The sequence below is a fragment of the Carex rostrata genome, chromosome 7 (genome assembly GCF_964058835.1).
Source record: "Carex rostrata chromosome 7, lpCarRost1.2, whole genome shotgun sequence".
NCBI classification, from domain to species: Eukaryota; Viridiplantae; Streptophyta; class Magnoliopsida; order Poales; family Cyperaceae; genus Carex; species Carex rostrata.
In genome coordinates this window covers 10546959-10568783 of record NC_135924.1, presented here as the reverse complement: position 1 = coordinate 10568783, position 21825 = coordinate 10546959, and the positions used below count along the sequence as shown (strand labels likewise).

The window sequence follows — 21825 nt, the reverse complement described above, 5'->3', positions numbered from 1 at the left end:
TTTATTTTTGTGAGAAACTTTGTAATATGTTGATGCTATTCTAATTTTTGGGGATAAACATTATGAGAATTGAGAACCTTCTTTTTGTGAGAAATTTTGTAATATGTTGATGCTATTACGGATTTTTATTGTAAAAAGAAAAAAAAAAGTTAAATGAACTATGACAATTTATTAAATTATGTAACTCGTGACTCGCTCATAACTCCGCCATTTTTAAAAATATCCAAAAAGAAAAACAAATTATTAATAATAACCAGATTTTTGGAAAAATTTTAAAAATACCCAAACCGACTCAAAATTCGGCGGTCCGGAATTTTGATTCCAAACCGCCTATTTTCCGGGTGGTCCGAGATTTTTTTTTTTTTTTTTTGCTTTTTTTGCCTTTTTTTGCAAATCAAATTTGCATATCTGGTTAACATAGCAAAACACCTTCAAAAATCGTGAAAATTGACCAACATGGAGTCTTGATATCGTAGAACAGGACTATAAAGTTTCATAGAAACTCTCCGAATAGATCGTGAGATATCAACTCTCAAAAATTACCCGAACTGCTGAATATTTCATTTTGAGCCCAACTTTGCACATCTGCTTAACATAGAAAAACACCTTCAAAAATCATGAAAATTGACCGACATGCATTCTTGACATCGTAGAACAGGACTGTGAAGTTTCATAGAAAATCTCCGAATAGATCGTGAGATATCGGCTCTCAAAAATTGCCCGAACTGCTGAATATTTCATTCTGAGCCCAACTTTGCACATCTGCTTAACATAGAAAAACACCTTCAAAAATTGTGAAAATTGACCGACATGCAGTCTTGAGATCGTAGAACAGGACTGTGAGGTTTCATACAAAATCTCCGAATAGATCGTGAGATATCGGCTCTCAAAAATTGCCCAAACTGCTGAATATTTCATTCTGAGCCCAACTTTGCACATTTGCTTACAATAGAAAAACACCTTCAAAAATCGTGAAAATTGACCGACATGCAGTATTGACATCGTAGAACAGGACTGAAGTTTCATACAAAATTGACCGACATGCAGATGTGCAAAGTTGGGCTCAGAATGAAATATTCAGCAGTCTGGGCAATTTTTGAGAGCCGATATCTCACGATCCATTTGGAGATTTTGTATGAAACTTCACAGTCCTGTTCTACGATCTCAAGACTGCATGTCGGTCAATTTTCACAATTTTTGAAGGTGTTTTTCTATGTTAAGCAGATGTGCAAAGTTGGGCTTAGAATGAAATATTCAGCAGTTCGGGCAATTTTTGAGAGCCGATATCTCACGTTCTATTCAGAGATTTTGTATGAAACTTCACAGTCCTGTTCTATGATGTCAAGACTGCATGTCGGTCAATTTTCATGATTTTTGAAGGTGTTTTTCTATGTTAAGAAGATGTGCAAAGTTGGGCTCAGAATGAAATATTCAGCAGTTCGAGTAATTTTTGAGAGCTGATATCTCACGATCTATTCGGAGATTTTCTATGAAACTTCATAGTCCTGTTCTACGATATCAAGACTACATGTCAGTCAATTTTCACGATTTTTGAAGGTGTTTTGCTATGTTAACCAGATATGCAAATTTGATTTGCAAAAAATGAAAAATAAATAAATCTCGAACCGCCCGAAAAATAGGCGGTTTGGAATAAAAATTCCGGACCGCCGAATTTTGAGGTGGTTTGGGCATTTTTAAAATTTTTCCAAAAATCTGATTATTATTAATAATTTGTTTTTCTTTTTGGGTATTTTTAAAAATGTCGGCTCATAACTCGTTTATTATCAACTCGCTCATTTACTTAATGAGCTGAGCATGAGCATACCCCAACTCGCTCATGCTCACTCATTAATCACCCCTAGGTGTAGAAAAGAAAAGCAGGTCATGTATGCTCCTTTTTTTATGTTTGGTCTCTTTCGTCATCTCACTTTCGAACGATATTTGAGAACATTTTTAAAATAAAGAATGCTTGTCGCCCCCGGTCCGAGTTGGGACGTTCAAACATTCAGTTCGGTTGAAACCAAACTAAAATAATCAAATTACTTTTTTTATTATTAAAAATAGAATCGAACCGAACTGATTAAACTTATAAACCGATTAAGAACCGAACTGAACAGATTGTAAATTTCAATTTGTTCTATGCAAACCGATGTAAACCTATTGGTATCACTATTAACGAAAATAACAAATGTTCATACACAAGTTGTTCAATTTCATACAAATATAATTTGATGTTCTAAAATATTTAAACTAAAATAAAAGAAATGAAGCAATTGATTGAACCAAACAAAATATAAATCATACTTAAACCAATATAATTTGATCGGTCCGGTTTAGTCGATTTTGAAAAGTCTAAACTGAACCTATCCATTTAAACCGGAAAACCGAACCATTTAAATTGAAATTTTTCGATTCAGTTGAAAACCGAACAAACCGAACCGTTTAAACACTCCTAGTCCAAGTGTACAATGTCTACAACTCTACATTAACTCAAAAGAGTATATTTTAATTTTAAACAGAGCTAATTCAATCTCCCACTTATAATATAGAAGACTCTTTAATATTTATGCAGATTTAATCGAGTAGAACTAGGGTGTTCTTAAGCTCACCAAAGTGTTTGGTGAGCTTGACTCCAAAATCCGTCAAATCGGTTTCAAATGACGAATCCGAACCGTTGGAACCCGTCTATTTTACGTGTGATGCATCTACATGTGAAATTTTTTAACTTTCGAATTAGTTTAGTATAAAGTCAATTAGTCAAAATTAGAAGGTTAATAAATTAATTTTAGTGCATTCATTTTTTGAACATGTTTTGACCGCTTGACTTTATACTAAATTAATTCGAAAGTTTAAAAATTTCACATGTAGACACATCACACGTAAATTAGGCGGGTTCCAACGGTTCGGATTCGTCATTTGAAACCGATTTGACGGATTTTAGAGTCAAGCTCACCAAACACTTTGGTGAGCTTAAGAACACCCTAGTTCTACTCGATTTAATCTATACGCATCTTAAAATGAATTAGAGAAATCTTAACTCAAAAGAATCGTTTTTTAGTTTATGCAGAGGAATACGAATTCCCCGGATTTTACCACAAGTTTTTGCTCGCAACTCGCAAGTAATAATCCATTTTGCTCTAAAGTAATATAAAATATTATTTCTACTTCTTATTTCTATTAGTATTAGAGTGCGAAAAATAACCTTGTCATTTCAAATTTGAGACAAATTCATCTGTCAATTAATGCTTCTGCACAGATATCTTAGCAATGATAATATTTTAACTCAGCGTGCTCTCATAAGTTGATTGTGTACTAGTTTCATATAATTTTAATATATTTTATATTTATCAAATATCGTTACAATGTTGTAAATTTGATGTTTATTTGATTAACGTTTAAACTCATTTTATTTTATTTATATGTATACCACGTATAATTTTTTTTAAATTAATTTGATATGAACGGATACCACCATATTTAAAAAAAAGGAAGCAACTAACAGTTCCCCGAAAATTCCCGGACTTTTTACACTAATTCTATAAACAAGTTTATTAGATCCGGTAATACTATGAAAACAATCCTATAAAGAAGTTCAATAGATGTTCTGCAGATGAAATCGTGTGGTCCCAGATGAAAACGCGTGATCAACGAACAAAGTACAATTGAAGTACAATCGACAGTTAAACTAGGAACCACCTTCTGTGAACATACACATATTATCCTGTGAACATACACATATTATTCTGTGAACATACATATTGTACTTGAAATTATGACAGTTGAAAGCGCGTCGTTGCCGGTTATGGCAGTTGAAAGCGCGTGGCCGAAAAAATACTTTTTTCCGTTACCGGCGGTTGAAAGCGCGTTGGAACTGAGCTAAAAAAAAAAAAAATTTATACGCAAAAATTTTCAGGAGACTGTAGCTCGAAGACGTTATCTTTTCTCTTAAAAAAAAATTCAAAACGATGATAAAAGAAAGAAAACGTTGCAATCAGAAAGAAAACGATGATAAACTTTCATTCCTTCTCTCTCAAACAAATTTACATATTTCTAATTGCGTGTTCATCTCGCTCTCTATCATACAAATAATACAACCTCAAGTCCTCTCAACTCATATAATATCACTATCATAATTTATATTTTGCAAACTCAAAAAAGTTATAAATCTTTCAATATGGATTTTTCATATTTGGTAAAATATTTTATCCAGCCGCACTGATTCAATTCAATCATATTAATGTCTCTTACACCAATCAATGAATTATTTGTTTCCGTAGTTAACAACACGGTGAGCTGTCTCTTTACCCAAAAAAAATCAATATTTAATAAATAGTATATGGCAATTTATTTCCATTCATTCAAAATTATATATTATGGGTATATGTGTAGACTGTACTGTAGAGAGAGATAGGAGAGAGAAGAGACACGCATGTGAGTGGTCAGAAGGTGCAGAGAATCTATTCAATCCTCTTGTCTTCCCGAAACCTCGCCTTGTCTCTCTCTCTCTCTCTCTCTCTCTCCTCACAACTTACCATTTATTTCTCCAAGGTCCAAACCCTAACCCTACCCCCCCTCCCTCTTCTATAAAATCCACCATTTCATATAACCTCCCCATCACATCTCTGCATCAATCGTAAATTTCTCTTTAATCCTTATTTTTTTTTATTCTGTAAATGAATCTTTGCGCCTTTTCAAGATTAGGGTTTGATGGATGGAGCTCCTTGAGGTCCAAAAAAGGTTCATAGAGAGGCGTATTACAGCTGCTTAGTTATGGTTACCACTATCCCATCTCATTTCTAATCGATAGATGCATCTGTTTCTATAGTCAGAGAGAAGGAAGGGAGATTTATGAGATGGGTTTGTGGCTTGCATAACCTAGGAGCTGTATCAGCCTTTTCTGATCTTTCTTTGGATTGAAGGGAGCTCTATCTTTCTAACCATTTTTCTCTTTTTTTTTTTGTTCTTATTACTGTATACTTAGCATTTATCCATGAAGTGAAGCCTAGTGCACCTAAAGGTGTACGGTTCTTTAATTTTTTGGTGATGAAAGGAAGCATATTCAACAGTTGGTATTGGGTCCGGTTGTTTAGATGCCTTGTCTAGTTTTTGTTTGGTATTTGTTTAATCCCTGATAGATATGGAATAAAGCATCACTTTTGCATCACTTTTTTTTTTGTTCTTATTACTGTATGCTTAGCATTTATCCATGAAGTGAAGCCTAGTGCACCAAAAGGTGTACAGTTCTTTATTTTTTTTGGTGATGAAAGGAAGCATATTCAACAGTTGGTATTGGGTCTGGTTGTTTAATCCCTGATAGATATGGAATAAAGCATCACTTTGTTTGGTTCTGTGTAATCCCATTATGCGAGTGTTTATAAACCTTATTGATAGAACCGTACTGTGTAAATAATTTTTTTATAATCTTAGTGCCGTTTAACCAAAATAATGTAAAGTCCGGTTAGTATGACACTGGTGTCAACTTCAAAATTGATTGGATAGATTTCAAACGATAAATCCAAACCGTTCAAACTGATTTACTATATGAGTGATGCGTTTCATGCTATTTGTATACATTTTTGAGTTATTTTAGTATCAAATCAAGCGGTCAAAAATGTTAAAAAATGAATGTATTAAGATTAACTTAAAAACTCTCACACTTGACTGCTTGACTTGATACTAAATAAATTCAAAAAATTATAAATTTTGTATGTAAACGCACAACTAATGAAGTAAATTGGTTTGAATGATTTGAATTCTTCATTTGAAGTCGATTCAATAAATTTTGGAGCTAGTGTTATATAGATTGAAATGACACTAATGTCATATTATTCAGACTCAATAATGCTACTTTTGTTATCTGTGTAAGCATACATACAATGGATTTCTTTTTTTATTTGTAGTTGTATGTAACATTCATCATGTTTTAGGTGTTGCTAAGAGTACATATTTTATTTGCTGATGATATCTGCAACATGGTAGTTTAATGTGATTTTGTTTTGATCTTTCGATTGTATATTACCGTAATACTGGTTGTTGTTGTATTCTTGTAATTATTAATCCGGGTGAAATGTTTCTAATGGTTAAATAGACTGGGCTGTTGTGTAACTTTTTTTTTTTTGTATAATTGAGTTTGGTTCCATTATTCCATTTCTTGAAGATGCTCTGTTAAAAAGATTTGTTATGATTTCTTTCTTGAAATGCCTTGTTATTTGTATGTCGGTATTGAAGATTAGAGTAGAACTAGGGTGTTCTTTTAAGTTCACTAAGTTTCTCGGTGAACTCAAGTCTAAAATCCATCAAATTGGTTTCAAATAACTAAACATTTGAATTAATTTAGTTTAAAGTCAAGCGGTCAAAATTAAAAGGTTAATGAATTAATTTTAATATATTTATTTTTTGAACGTATTTTGACCATTTAACTCTATGTAAAATTAAAATTTTTTTTACATGTAGACGCATCACTTTGTAAAGTATGTGGATTTTAACAGTTTGAATTTCTCATTTAAAACCGATTCGATGAGTTTTAGACGTAATTTCACCAAGATACTTGGTGAACTTAAGAGCACCCTAGTTCTACTCTTTTTTTAGTTGGTAACCATGTAAAACAGCCCTTTTGTAAATTGATGGAATCTTTTGGTTTGTTCTAGAGGGAAATCATTATTATTTCAAAATATTGTGATGAAATTATATCCGTAATATTATTCCTGTTCTAAAAATATATTATTGTCCTGTAAAAGCGGTTTGTTTGCATTATTTTCAAACGGAATCCTCATGCTGCCATGCGGCCATGCCAAATTAAAATGATATTTGAATTAACTTAATTTGTTTTTAATTAACCTCCAATTGGATTCCTTTAATTTGTCGTCGTGCCAAACTGCCAATTGCTAATATGATGCAGATCACACTCGAAACGTTTGCATTTAGATTTAATTTAAAATTTGAATTTTAATCAGTTCATTTGGTATAAGTTGGCATGAAATTTTAAAACAACCTTTGTTAATTTGAAAATTGGTCTGAATGTATTCGACTTCTAATAGGTCATCTAGACCCACCAACAATATATATTATGGATAGTCGAATTATATTAGATGAAATTACTGTCATTCTTGAGGAATAACAGATTCCGATTCCTGATATTGATTCGCACATAGAAAAATGTGAATGATTGGGATCGAAATAAAATATGGTATTCCTCGAGAATAATAGCAGATTTATTTCCCAACTCATACTGTCGTGTCACTGTCACATAACTAATTTTCGAATACCAATTTCTGAGTGAGGATAAGAATCTATCTTATAGTCTCTTTTTGCTTGAAATCTTATTTTAGAAATTATACAGTAAAGTTTCTTATTAAGAAACTCGTTTATAAACTCTATGTTGATCAAATGATTAGCTCAAATTATTTTACATTTTTAATTTGTTGTTGATGTGGCTTAATAGAAATTCTAAAATTAATTTCAGAAATGTAAGAATTAAAAAATTTAGAGACCTTAATTTCTAAAAAGTGATTAACAATTATTTAAAAACTCGGTTGAGTTTGTAGATGCTCTTAGCATTCAATACATCTAGGATTAAGCTAACCCAACTAGTCATTTTCATTGGTGAAGTAGGATTTGTCTCATCCCATTTTGACTCTCCTGAACAATCCTCAGCAATTATGTTGTTCAAGGCATGACATGCCTTGGGTTTGTGGCTTGCATAACCTAAGCTAGCTGCATCAGCCTTTTCTGATCTTTTTTTGGATTGAAGGGAGCTCTATCTTTCTAACCATTTTTCTCTTCTTTTTTTGTTCTTATTACTGTATACTTAGCATTTATCCATGAAGTGAAGCCTAGTGCACCAAAAGGTGTACAGTTCTTTAATTTTTTGGTGATGAAAGGAAGCATATTCAACAGTTGGTATTGGGTCCGGTTGTTTAGATGCCTTGTCTAGTTTTTGTTTGGTATTGTTTGATCCCTGATAGATATGGAATAAAGCATCACTTTGTTTGGTACTGTGTATTACCAAATGGTTATGCGAGTGTTTATAAACCTTATTGATAGAACCGTACTGTGTAAATAATTTTTTTATAGTCTTAGTGCCGTTTAACCAAAATAATGTTACTTTTGTTATCTGTTTAAGCATTACAATGGATTTCTTTTTGCTGACGATATTGCAACATGGTAGTTTAATATGATTTTGTTTTGATCTTTCGATTATGTATTACCGTAATACTGGTTATTGTTGTATTCTTCTTGTAATTTTTAATCCGGGTGAAATGTTTCTAATGGTTAAATGGGTACTGGGAAGTTTTGTAACATTTTTTTTTTTTTTTTTTATAATTAAGTTTGGATCAATCTCTTGAAGGTGCTCTGTTAAAAATATTTGTTATTATTTCTTTCTTGAAATGCCTTGTTATTTGTATGTCGGTATTGAAGATTATATTAATAAGTTGTCTAAAACTTCTCTAAGTCTATTGAACGGATTAGTTAATCTCTTTTTTTGGTGGTTCAACTATGCTGTTTTTCAAGTGCGCAACATGTACAATATGTTTTAAACTAACACAAAATTTGTTAAAACATTTCACTGGACATTATCCAGTAAAAAGTTTTTTTTAGGCTGTAATTGATTCACTGGACATTATTGAGTTTGGTTAGTATAACATCGGTGTCATATGACACTAACTTCAAAATTGATTAAATGTACTTTAAACGACTAATCTAAATCATTCAAACCGATTTAATTTATGAGTGATGAGTACATGCAAAAATTTATATTTTCGAGTTATTTTAGTATCAAAGCAAGCGGTAAAAATATTGAAAAATGAATGTATTAAAATTAACTTAAAACCTCACACATTTGACGGCTTGATTTGATATTACATAAATTCGAAAAATTATAAATTTTGCATGTAAATACATAACTAATTATGAAGTAGATCAGTTTGAACGGTTTGGATTCACAGATTGAAGTTAATTCGATAGATTTTGAAATTGGTGTTATATAGGTTGAAATGACACTGATGTTATGCTAACTAGATTCGACATTATCGTGGTATTGAGAGTTTTTTGGTAACCATGTAAAACAGCCCTTTTGTAAATTGATGGAATCTTTTGGTTTGTTCTAGAGGAGAAATCATTATAATTTCAAAGAAATTGTGATGAAATTATATCCGTAATATTATTCCTATTCTAAAAATATATTAGTGTCCTATTACCCTCTTATCGTAACGCGGAGCAAAACAAAGAAATCAGAATTGGAAATGGATTTTGTGGCGTGTGTTTGATCGGAAACAGAGAGGCCACGAGAAATGATTTCAGTTGACGGGATTTCAAGGAAGCCAAATCGCGTTAGAAAATCCTCTCTAGATTGATTGGATTTGGCGAGAATCGTACGGAACAAAAGTGACGGTACCAAAAGTAGACATTTGCTCTCGGGTAGGGTACGGGTACCTCGGGTATATCCGGGACGGGTAGTCGGATAGGGCGGGTACGGGTAGGACTGGCAGTCGGGTAGGTCGGGTAGATTTTTAAAAAAGTGTACCCTACCCGTTTCAAACCTGTGCCCGTCTCGGGTAACGGGTACGGGTACTCGGGTAGGGTACGGGTATTTTTTTTCTGTATTATTTATGCTTTGAGATTCGTGCCAAGTTAAAGGACAGATCCTGGACCATCCATTTCAATTGTACTCAGTCAGGTAACCTGAGTATTATTAAAGGGGCCAGTATTATTTATGCTTTGAGATTTTTGCCAAGTTAAAAGACAGATCCTGGACCGTCCATTTCAATTGTACTCAGTCAGGTAACCCGAGGGATGTGAACCGGCGGCAAAATTTAAAAAAATTTGAAATTCAAATTTTTAACGGGTAAAGTAGGCGGGTACAACGGGTAAAGGGGTGCGGGTACAACGGGTAAAGGGGTGCGGGTACAACGGGTACGGGTAGGCGGGTTTCGGGTATGAGTACAACGGGTTTTTTCCCAAAATACTATGTCCGGTCCGTCTCAAACCCGTACCCGTTTACCCGCTCGTACCCGGACACGGATACGGGTACCTCGGGTAACGGGTACGGGCCGGGCAAAACGGGTACTACCCGTTCGGGTATAAGCAAACCTCTATCATCCAAAAGCTCCTTCTCGTTCTCTTCTTCTCCGCTAGGTTATTTTACTTGTTTAGAGCTGTTCGTTCTTGGTAGAGAAGAACTAAAACGCCGATTGAACACTACTACTCTTCAAGGTGATCTTGATTTTATTAAAAAAAAAAAAATTTCTGTTATTTCTGCTCAAGGTATAAAGCCTAGTTGATGGCATGAATGGTAAATTACAAGAACAAGCTGACTTTTTTTTAGTTTTACCAAATGAATTCTTCACGGTGCAAACATTCTTTCGAATCAGAAAAATTTCAATTCTAATTAGTTTCTATTGAAGTCATCTCTATTAAATTGAATTGAAATTTTGCGCTTCTTGATTCCGATCACAGAATTATTGTCCTGTAAAAGCGGTTTGTTTGCATTATTTTCAAACGGAATCCTCTTGCTGCCATGCAGCCATGCCAAATTAAAATGATATTTGAATTAACTTAATTTGTTTTTAATTAACCTCCAATTGGATTCCTCTTTGTCGTCGTGCCAATTGCTAATATGATGCAGATTACACTCGAAACGTTTGCATTTAGATTTAACTTAAAATTTGGATTTTAATCAGCTCATTTGGTATAAGTTGGCGTGAATTTTAAAGCAACCTTTGTTAATTTGCAAATTGGTCTGAATGTATCCGACTTTTAATCAGGTCATCTGGACCCACCAACAGTATTACGGATAGTCGAATTATATTGAATGAAATTAGTCACGTTATCATTTTTGTCATGGCAGGTCATGTTATGGATATCAGTCATGTGATATGATTTGCGTGTTGTGTGATATGTTTTTTTTTTGTGATGGGTTATGTTATGGATATCAGTCGTGTGATATGATTTGCGTGTTGTGTGGTATGTTTTTTTTGTGGCAGGTCATGTTATGGATATCAGTCGTCATGTGATATAATTTGCGTGTTATGTTTTTTAATAAAAAAATAGTATGTCAAGTCACATCACATTAATTTATAGAAAATAAATTTATTGTCATTCTTGAGGAATAACAGAACCTATTATTCCGATTCTAGCCGTTAATATTGGTTGAGATACGCATGAAAAAGTTGTTTTATTGAGATTCGCACATAAAAAAATGTGAATTATTGGGATCAGAATCATATTTCTGTTATTCCTCAAGAATAATAGCAGATTCATTTCCCAACTTATACTGTCGTGTCACATAACTAATTTCCTCAAGGAAGGATTAAGCATCTTTTAGCCTTTTGCAGTTTCTTTTAGATTTTTTAGTTGTTTTAATCCATTCGAATAACGATTTCTTAGTAAGAATAAGAATCCCTTTTTAGTCTCTTTTTGCTTGAAATCTTATTTCCTGCTTGGGCTTTTAGAACCTTTATTCCTGGATTAAATTTTCTTAGCATTCAATACATCTACGGATTAAGCTAACCCAACTAGTCATTTTCATTGGTGAAGTAGGGTTTGTCTCAACCCATTTTGACTCTCCTGAATAATCCTCAACAATTATGTTGTTCAAGGCATGGCATGCCTCGGTCTCAATCGCTTGAAGGTTGTTCCAATCCTCTTCGTTTTGTACTGCTTCAGCTATCAAGTCGTAAGCTTTTGACATTTAAAAGGCAATAAGTTTGAGTTCCAAGTAACATATTTATCCTAGTCATGTTGATCCCGAAGGCACCTAGAGGGGGGGGGGGGGGGGGGGGGGGGGGAATATGGGCCTAACTAACGTGTGTACGTATTATTCTTAGTGGAAACAAGAATAACTAGAAACTAAACAAGTGTGCATAAAATAAATAGAAGAGTTAAGAGACACTTGACATGATAATTGTTTACGGAATTCGGTACTAATGCCTATGTCTCCGAGGCTCGTGACCTTCGAGATGGTGCATCTTTTTTTACCCAATGAGAAAAAAAGTACAAGATGGAATCGGTGAGCTCTTACAAATCTTGGAGAGTCACTCAGCCCGAGCACAAAAATGACTCAAAAGCACTAGGGACTCTAATACAAGATAAGCAAGCACTAAAGTCTCAAAGTAGAAGTGAGCAACAAATACTCTAGTATTTGTAGTAAATAAAATATCTCTCACAAATTGCTCTAATTATTGCAATAGATTGAGTATGGTGGAGTAGATTTTTGGTTGTTGAATGAGTATTGAAGTTTAAAGATCAAGCAACCACGATGGCTCTCTTTTTGAGCAAAGGCGGATGTGTTTGACGGCTAGAGCTCCAAGAGAAAACCTATGTATTTGACGATGGCTCTCTTTTTGCAGCAAATGAGGATGTGTTTGACTGTTGGACTTGATTTAAGGCGGTTTGGTCCTTTGATTTTTTTGGGTTCAAGACTTTCATTTTAGCAACTCAAAACAAATAATGAAGAAAAACAGTAGATAAACTGCTGCAATTTAGAATTTTTTCTGTTGGAAAGAAAGAGAGTGTGAGAAAGAAATAAGGAGGTGTGCAGTAGGAACGGAAGAGAAGAGAATGGAGGTATCCGTTATAGATCAAATTAAATTTGATTTTACGTTTTATCTAAATCACAGTGAAATGGGTTAAAATTTGTGCTCAAATTGAAAGCAAAAAAAAAAAAATGTTTATAAGTTGGATGTGGGAATGCAATGAATTTTACATTTTTTTTAAAAATAGATATGATACAAAACCATTTAATAGAACAAACACTATATGAGAGAAAATTTAAAAAATAGACTCCACTGAGGCACTGCTTCAGGAGAGGAGAGAATTATGTATGCTTTTGCATACAACATTTTTACACTGTTCATTCCTCCACCGAGACACCTTGGTGGAGTATATTTTTATAACTTTTTCTCGGATAGTACTTGTTTCATTAAATAATTTTGTATGAGGTATGTTTAAAAAAAAATCTAGATATTAACTCCCTCTCTCTCTCTTACTTTTACTTAAAAATCAATAATATCCTTCAGACTTCCACATTGTAAACAGATTTGGACATTCAGAATCCGAGATTCGGATACTTATTAAATAAAAACATAAAATCCGGATACAGTTATTTTTCCAATTAATTAATTAAACGGATTCGGAATTCAGATATTTATTTAGATCATAATGAAATTGGTTAAAATTTGTACGTAAATTAAAACTTAAAAGTAAAAAAATATGTTTATAAATTAGACGTACGAATACAGTGTATTTTAATCCCTCTCTATTATTTTTTACTTAAAAGTCAATAATATTCGTAAACGAATTCGGACATTCAGACATTCGGAATTCAAGATTCTGATATTTATTAAATAAAAACATAAAATCCTTATACATTCATTTGATAAAATGGATCAGAGCATCTACATCCCTGAAACTCTTAGAGTTTCTAATTTAACGTGGTAATTTTTAATCGAATTTTAGGAATGTGAGAGAGTTTCTAATTTAGAAACTTTGCAGAAAAATTTATTATTAATAAACTGTTTATAAACTCTATGATAGTCAAATGATTAGTTCTCTAAACCTAATTTCAGAGATGTAAGAATTAGAAATTTTAGATATTATAATTTTTAAAAAATAATTAACTGTTAGTTAGATAGATAGATGCTCTCAGATATTTATTAAATTCCCATTCCTATTTCTACCATCTCCACTCTCGCCTTGTGCCTGCGGACTTTCAAAAATAAAAACAAAAATTTTCTAGACTCACCCTTCTAAGGTCATCATTTACGCTCCCGAGCCCTTATATGGCAACCACCTCTCATCACAAACTATATCGTGGGACTAAGACCTTCATCCGTACCGGACACTTTTTTGTTCATTGGGTCTCCGCCGGATCCGTATCCTCCCAGATACCTGACTCAACACAAATGAAACGGACGGCCCAGATTAACTCTCATCCGGTTCGGATGACAGAGGGGCAGTATTATTTTTGCTTTGAGATTCGTGCCAGGTTAAATAGAACAATTTTGGACCGTCTGATTTCAATTGTATTCAGTCCGGTAACCTGAGGGGATGTGAATTCGTCTCCCCCTCTCAATCTCTGATGTCGCAACTGAAAAAACAAAATCGAACGAGCGAGAGAGAGGGGTTGAGAAGAAATAAAGATCAGGGGATCGGTGGAATAAGAAAAGGAGGGTGAAAATGGGGTTTATTGGTGATTACATCGAGTCGATTCGCTCTCTTCAGATCAGACAGTTTCTCTCTCAGATCGTCAGCCTTGGTCCGTTTCATCGCCTCCTCCTCTTTCTGATTTTCCTTGCCATTTTGATCTCTTTGTCTGAGGGGGTTTTTTGCGTTTACATCATTAAGTATTTTTCTTTTTTTGGCAAATTGCTTCAGAGACATGGACCTGTGAACTTCCTCAAAATCATGTTTTGTCAGAGACGTAGCAGGGATAGTTGAGAGTAGTATGTAGTATTATGGGTTTGTCACCTGAATTGATGGATTACTTAATAAATTAGCACCTTATATAATTTTTATATAGAAGTTCTACTCTAGATTTCAATGCTAGGCAGGCTTTTATTGGGATATGATGATGATTTAGTGACAGCTTTCTTTGTTAAACAATACAAATAATTGGAGTAGCTCAAACCTTTTGGTTTCTCAATGATGTTTTGCAGTTGATTTGGGTTGTTCTTTAACCAAAACAATTTTGACTTTTGGGGCACAAGCCTAGTAAGAAAAAGTTATTGTTTATATTATATGGTCTTACAAAGTTATTATTTATTTCTAATTTTTACTTCAGGTATGATTGTGACATCAGCACTTATTATATGGAAAAGCCTGATGTGTCTGACAGGAAGTGAATCACCTGTTGTTGTCGTTCTATCTGGAAGTATGGAACCTGGCTTCAAGAGAGTTAGTCTGCTGTTTCATGTGTTCTCAGTTTGCTAATAGTTGGATTCTATTGAGACCTTAGTAGTTAAATCGAAATCCTAGATAACTGTTAATCACATAATGCATTAGATATTTGTAATAACATAAACCCTAGATAAACATTTCTCAATACTGAAACTGATTATTTCTGCTGTAGAATTCCTTTTTATTTCTATAACACATTGTCTGTCTTTGCTTTCTTACATGCAGGGTGATATTTTGTTCTTGCACATGAGTCAGGCACCCATTCGTGCTGGTGAAATAGTTGTCTTTAATGTAGATGTAGGTAGCTACTTTTGCATTTATGATCTCTTTTTTGAACTACATGTAACAAAACCAACGATAGGTCAGATATTGGTTTTTCTCAAGCAATTGGTGCTTCAAGTTTAAGCTTTTTGTGGAAAGATATAAATTGGTAAAAACCCTTGATGAAAGAAAAGGTAGCAAGAGAACAAAGATTTGCTATGTTTTTTATTTGTATGTAATTATTCACTAATTGGTTTTTTTGCTCAATTATTTATTGTAGGGGCGAGAGATTCCTATCGTGCATCGTGTAATTAAGGTCCCTATTCTTAGCCCATTTTATGTTTGAAGTTAGAACTTATTATTACTCAAAAAGAAAAAGAAAATGAAATGAAGTTTATTTAGGATAAACCCCTGAACTTGTAGATCATTATAGAACTAAGATAAACATGGAGCATGCCCTGTACTAATTTTAGTTATTTTTCTTTTCTTTTCATGTATGATTTATATATACAAGGAATGGAAATTTAATATTACATAGGATGAGCTGCAACCTTTTTTAATTTCAACATATCTGTTTACTTTTTTGTTAACCTTTTGCTAATTGTATTCTAATTATTTTCCATTAATTAGGGGTAGTTGTTGACACACATTATTTCCTATACTTGAACTGGGGAGATGTGTGTTTTAAAAGTAGAGGTCATGTGCAACAGCTGAGAAGTTGAAGGGTGTTGGGCCATATGCATTTGTGCATTAAATTAATATTAAAAAGAAAAAAAAAATTTAAGGTTAGTGGTTTTAAATGCCTACTAACTTTCATTGATAAAAAAATGTATTTACAACGAGTCAAATGACCCTCATTCTTATATCTAAACTCCTTTATTCTCATGAATTAGTCTAAACTACTCTAATCAACTAATTCTACTTATCCACTCTTAATCACTCTATTACCTCATTCCCCATCTCTGTAATGTACAAAAGAAGAGTTATTTGTACATTACAGTTACTTGCATCTAAATGGTCCATGAGTATACTCTACCTGTTATATAGTACTCTACAAATTCAACTTGCATATCCCAATGTCCAATTAAATTTTATTATGCTTTATAGGTCCATGAACGACAAGAAACTAAAGAGGTTGATATTCTTACTAAAGGTACTTCAATTTACAAAACTGTCTTTTTCAATTTTCACTGGCTTTGATTTTTTGACAGTTCAAAACTGAAAATCTTTCCTTCTATTGTATTTACAAGGTGATAATAATTTTGGGGACGATCGTCTTCTATACGCGCATGGCCAGCTCTGGCTTCAACAGCATCATATCATGGGCCGGGCTGTTGGGTTGGTTTATATTTATTTTATAAAGTTTTTATTTGATAACTTAATTGCAATATTTTGATATTTGGTTGGCTTTTCTTTGTGTAGGTATTTGCCATATGTTGGGTGGGTTACAATTATCATGACTGAGAAACCACTTGTCAAGGTGAGCTCTTGAATAAAATTTTATTCTCTGCTCTGACCTATTTGAGCTGTTAGCCTCAACATTATACATAATTTCAAGTGTTCTCCATGCTAAAGTGGCTGGAATGATGTATATAGGCAAAACAAAAACTATACATGTAACATGTAACATGTCTAAGAAATGAAATGCTTTTGCCTGAAAGTACCCTTAATATTAATCTCAATAAAAGAAAAGAGTAAAAGTTTGGCTTTGTAAAAGATATATTAAGTCATTCCGTGTCCCATTTTTGAAATATAAACTTCTTAGCATATTTGAAAATCAGTGCTGTGTCCCAAATAAAATCACCCCATCTTCCTATTTCTCTACATTGTTTTCTTTCTTTATACTTCGCCATTACCACCTCCCACCTCTGTATCTTCTCTCCTTCAACCTCTAAGGTTAAGTATGCGAAGTGGGAAGGAAAATAAATTAGGATGGGGAAAGGCATGGGAGGTAATGGAGCTGCAGTAAAGAGAAAAGAATCAAGAGAAAGTAGAGATATGCCATTTTATTTTCTTAATTAATGTAAGTGCAAAATAACCTAACTTGAGAAGGACAAATCAAAGTTGAGTGACCAATTCTTCTCATGTATTGAAGTTTTAGTCATCTCCTATGAAATCTATGCTATGTCATTTTCTTTTTCTTTTTCAAAAATCTTGACAGAGTCTATTCAGGGTATGTCAATTTCTAACTCTTTTAATGTTAAATTTTGAGGATCAAACAATTATTGCTTTCCTGATTCAATTGCTTTTGTTTCAGTATTTGCTTATTGGAGCACTAGGGCTGCTGGTCATAACCTCGAAGGAGTAGACATGATTAATTTGTGGTGTGCCTAATCGTAGTCCTTACTCTAATTTGGCCTGAACATCTTTTCCCTGGGCAAGTTTCTTGAGAAGTGCTTGTGAAGAGATTTTTCGGGATTTTTCCATTTATGTTAGTTGTACTGTTAGATTAGGTAGGTTATGACAAATAAGAGATGAAGTTGCAGTTGTCAGATTCTATTCTGGATGAATTATGTTTTTGGCATAAAAAAAAAAAGGATTATGATAGTCTCGAGTTTGGCATGTACACCTAAAAAAAGGTTGCTAGGAGGTAGTACCCAACTTGAAAGGGATGCCTGTTTGGTGTATTGATTAAGACGTGGTGATGACTTGTACTAAACTGGGTGAAATTCTATATGGTTTGGTGGTTTTGGACTCTTTCCTGCAGCAAGTATCAAGGTAACTTTTAACCTATTGTTTTAAATTTTGAGTTATTGCTTGACAAATGCTTGTGTATATAAGATTTTGTTTGCATAGTTTTGTTATGACTTATGAAGCTACTATGAGCTATTTTTATGAACAACTCTATTCACTTTTTCTTAATATAATAATGCTTGATAAAAGTTATAATTTTATAAAGCCACATCAGATCACTCTTTTATAAGAGAACCGTCAGATTTTATTAATTGGAAAGTCGTGGCTCGATCATGAGAAACTTCTCTTTAGCACGTAAGATAAACGGTACAGGAGAATTAGCCTTTGATCTAGTGACAAAAGCATATGGTCTCTATACGAGAGATCATGAGTTTAAAATCCGGATGTGAGAAATCATTTATTATAATAATAAGGGTATTAAATAATTGAGTGGTTTGACTTCCGACCTTTATTAAAAAAAAATGGTACATGAAAGAAAAGAAATGAAACGAAATGTTCCTTGTTTCAATCAATTTTTTTATAAACTATAAAGTGAATTAAGGAATGCATGGTCGAGCACAAAAAACAAAGGGATTTGTACGAACCAGTTTCGTGGCTAGTGTATACAATTCTACAGTAATTCTATCATTTCATCTATTAGATTGGAAGATTGGGAATTATGGACTCTAACAGCGGAAACACTGTTGTTTTTTACAGTAATGAACAGTGCTCGTGACTTTCCTTCGTAGCCATACGATCACGGTCGAACGGGCCCTGATGACTTTACCTGTTATTTCGTAAACGAACGAGCAAAGCATTAAATAAAAGTAATGCCACTTTGCATGTTAGGAGAACCTTCAATTAGTTACTCGATGATGTTTCCTCAAAAAAAAACGATTTCTACCTAACAAAGGAGCAGTGGCGTCAAGCATTAAAATATCTTGGTATATATAATATACACATATACAATTATACATCTATTATACCAAGACCAACTAAACCTGAGAAACTGATAAGTAAACCGCTCGAAATAAGAAAACATCACAAGCAGAGCTCGTATAACCACCACAAATGAAACATTACAACTTTTGTATCAATTAATCTAAATGTAGAAACTTAGGAATGCCATTCTAGTTGGGCAGAGCAGATTTAAAACGACTGTTGGTGTTAGTCCTGCAATTAAAGAAAAATAAGTTAATTAACTAATACACTGTCCCTTTTTTCCATTTTTTTTTATGATTGTTGATTTTCTTATTTTCCCAACAAAAAGAAAAATGAAACCAATTTTTTTACTAGATGTTTTGTCCAAAAAGAACACAATTTTAAATGTTCTTTAGGTCCTCCCTACGACATCTTTAATAAATTAAGAAAAATGTAGTACAACTAAAATCTAAGAAGATAAATTACAGTACCTTGCTTTGATACTGTCTGTTCAGCTGCTACTTGATCAATGTTAGGTGGAGAAGAATTTGCTGATGATCTGCATTGGAGCAAAGAATAAGTCATATTGCAATAAAAGAACAAAATTCAAGTCTTTACCATTTGTGATGATAAAATTTAATACCTTTCAGCTAGAAAACTATTGCTATCACTGTCTGTTGTATCAACCTAGCCAAATATAGAAACAAATGTTTAAGTAGCCTGTTTTATTATGTTCTAAACTTTAATTTAAGCACAATGAAAAATTGAAATAAAGATGTACTTTGGATATTCCTTCGTTCCAATCGGGAATGCATTCTTGAAGAAGAGTCACATATCTTTCCATTGCAACTGTTGGGTTCATGTCTCCAAGCTTTTGCCATGCATTCCTTAGCAAGGGAAACAAAACTTTAGACAAATATTACTTGAACCAATGCTGGTTGCAACAATCATTATTCTAAAATAAGAATATCCTTCTTTTTAGTTACCATTTAGACTATTTTTAGTTGGAAAAAAGTGTAATACACAAATGACAAAAGCATCTTTACTAATCCCTCTAATAATACTAATAAGTAAGATAAATGCTTATTCGTTAATGTATTGACAACTTGGATCATTTCATTATCCAAAAGTTCAATTAGTTTAAGTTTCCATCTTTGGCTCACAGCTTAAATGTGCAAAGAAAATAGTAATAAATATAGTGTGATGAGTAATGCCTTACACGACAGAAACGACTTTCATGCATAGAAGTAGCAGCATGTCAGAACTCTTAGCAGGTGTTATTAATTACCAAATATTTCAGAATGCAGTTGCAATATATAATACATATCACTTAACATTATCAAGATAATGATTCACCATTTAATTAGTAATTAGTATCCAGAGCAAGCAGAACAATTCAAACAAGTAAATCGTTTGTAACATTCAAATTGGTACCAAATGAGAAATTTGCATTAACCAACCCATCAATTAATCAATAGAGGAAAAAATAATAATGAATTAATCAAGAATAGAAAAAGACGCGAGATCGCAACGAGAATTTACCATCTGGAGCGAGAAGTGAGCTTGATAGCCATCGGTTGCCGCTGGTAGCACGGCCCCTCAGTTGCAACCTTGTAAAGACCGTACAATCTGAGTTGCATCTCTCTCGCTAATTTCCCCACCTTCTCTTTTCCCACATCACCCCCTGTAAATTTCACGGCTTCACTAAACAGCCCCTCGATCCCGCTCCTCTCCACCCCTTCCCATCCTTCCTCTTCTAACCCCTCGAATCTCTCTATCTCCACCTCATTCTCTGCCTTTTCTTCTTCTTCTTCTTCCCGGTCTATTTCTTCCTCCCCATCTTTGACCGTATAAGAGGTTGGATTAGGCTCCACTGCCACGTGTATGGACGAATCTCGGCTGGACGCCATGGGGGAGTTGATCCGACGGCGGTTGTCAGCTGAGCCGAACTTGCCTAGAAGGAAGGCGAGGATGATGGAGATCACAGCTGAGAGATACAACTCGTTGAAGAAATCCATCTCTTTTCAATTTTATAATTCTCTTTCCTTTTACCTTTTCTCTCCGTTGTGGTACCAGCCTTCCACTAGAAGAAATAGACTAGAGAAAGGGGAGAAGAACAAAGGAGAGGAGGTAGGGCTAAAAAGGGAAAAGAAAAATGTAAATGTAGAGGGTCGGTTGCAGTATATTCTCAGTTCGTAAATGATCCGGTTATGCAGTTCGTGTAACACATGTTGTAGTTGCCGGGTTCGGTCCAATGGGAAGTCGAATAAATTCGGCCCGATATCAGCTAATATCCGTCCGATCGGAATCAGAATTCATGATCAAGGTTTCCACGACTTTTGACGTCCATCTAATGGTTTTTAAAGGGTATAGGACCGAATTTGGTCCATTACCCATAGGACCTCCCCTCTAACTCCGTTTTAGTAGGAAGCTATCAACTGTTTCTATCTTATCTTGAGATTGATCTTTGTCGTATAATAAAGGGTCCGGATTTAGTGGGGGTTTGCTTTGAACTGCTCGCTTATTATTGGCGTTATTGCAAGTCAAACCCTGAAAATGTAACATTTTGATATTTCCAGAAGAGCGGTGGTTATCTTTTATATGCCTTTATTTTTTCTGTTTGTAATGTTTTTACTTATTAAATATTTAATAATTAAGACTAAAATTCAATAAATTAAATGAAATTAAAAGATATCATGGAGAATATTTGATTATATATTTTATCTAGTACGTATAAATAATAAAATAATACTTTTATGTTGATTGATATCAAGACTCAAGAGCATGAGAAAAAAGGTAAATGCTGCGTGGTTTACAATTTTTCTACTCGAGTATAAATATCACAAAGATTTAGATTGAAAATGGAGAAAACATCATCTGTGATTTTTTTTTATTTAAACCCGTAGGATCGGGATTTTATATATTCATACTAACACGTCACACGTGCATGTATATAATACATACACGTTCCTTTCGGAGTTGGTTATATAGGCTTATCTCTATTCTTGTATTAAGCACATAATTGTTCTTATTCATCAACGATTTTAATTAAGAAATAAATTTACGGATTGAATA

At 33.6% G+C, this 21825-nt stretch overlaps 2 protein-coding genes across 2 annotated transcripts; one reads left to right on the top strand and one right to left on the bottom strand.

Moving 5' to 3' along the window:
* Positions 1–14078: 14078 nt before the first annotated feature.
* On the top strand, positions 14079–17854 carry LOC144557296 (uncharacterized). Its single transcript, XM_078305856.1, has 8 exons — positions 14079–14254; positions 14780–14892; positions 15121–15192; positions 15437–15472; positions 16264–16309; positions 16407–16494; positions 16579–16636; positions 17414–17854. The coding sequence occupies exons 1-8, from the start codon at positions 14176–14178 to the stop codon at positions 17462–17464; spliced, it is 543 nt and encodes a 180-aa protein (XP_078161982.1). The 5' UTR covers positions 14079–14175; the 3' UTR covers positions 17465–17854.
* Positions 17855–18753: 899 nt separating this feature from the next.
* LOC144557241 (uncharacterized) lies at positions 18754–20951 on the bottom strand. Its single transcript, XM_078305786.1, has 5 exons — positions 20293–20951; positions 19532–19637; positions 19394–19437; positions 19242–19309; positions 18754–19002 (listed from the first exon to the last, which is right to left on the bottom strand). The coding sequence occupies exons 1-5, from the start codon at positions 20766–20768 to the stop codon at positions 18932–18934; spliced, it is 765 nt and encodes a 254-aa protein (XP_078161912.1). The 5' UTR covers positions 20769–20951; the 3' UTR covers positions 18754–18931.
* Positions 20952–21825: the final 874 nt, after the last annotated feature.

Excerpts from the sequence above, each read along its gene's own strand:
- LOC144557296 (XM_078305856.1), top strand. The coding sequence starts at position 14,176 with ATGGGGTTTATTGGTGATTACATCGAGTCGATTCGCTCTCTTCAGATC. Across the intron at positions 14,255-14,779 it reads CTCTCAGATCGTCAGCCTTG|GTATGATTGTGACATCAGCA; the intron begins GTCCGTTTCATC and ends TTTTTACTTCAG. Across the intron at positions 15,473-16,263 it reads TCGTGCATCGTGTAATTAAG|GTCCATGAACGACAAGAAAC; the intron begins GTCCCTATTCTT and ends TATGCTTTATAG.
- LOC144557241 (XM_078305786.1), bottom strand. The coding sequence starts at position 20,768 with ATGGATTTCTTCAACGAGTTGTATCTCTCAGCTGTGATCTCCATCATC. Across the intron at positions 19,438-19,531 it reads GGAACGAAGGAATATCCAAA|GTTGATACAACAGACAGTGA; the intron begins GTACATCTTTAT and ends ATATTTGGCTAG. Across the intron at positions 19,310-19,393 it reads AATAGTTTTCTAGCTGAAAG|ATCATCAGCAAATTCTTCTC; the intron begins GTATTAAATTTT and ends GCTCCAATGCAG.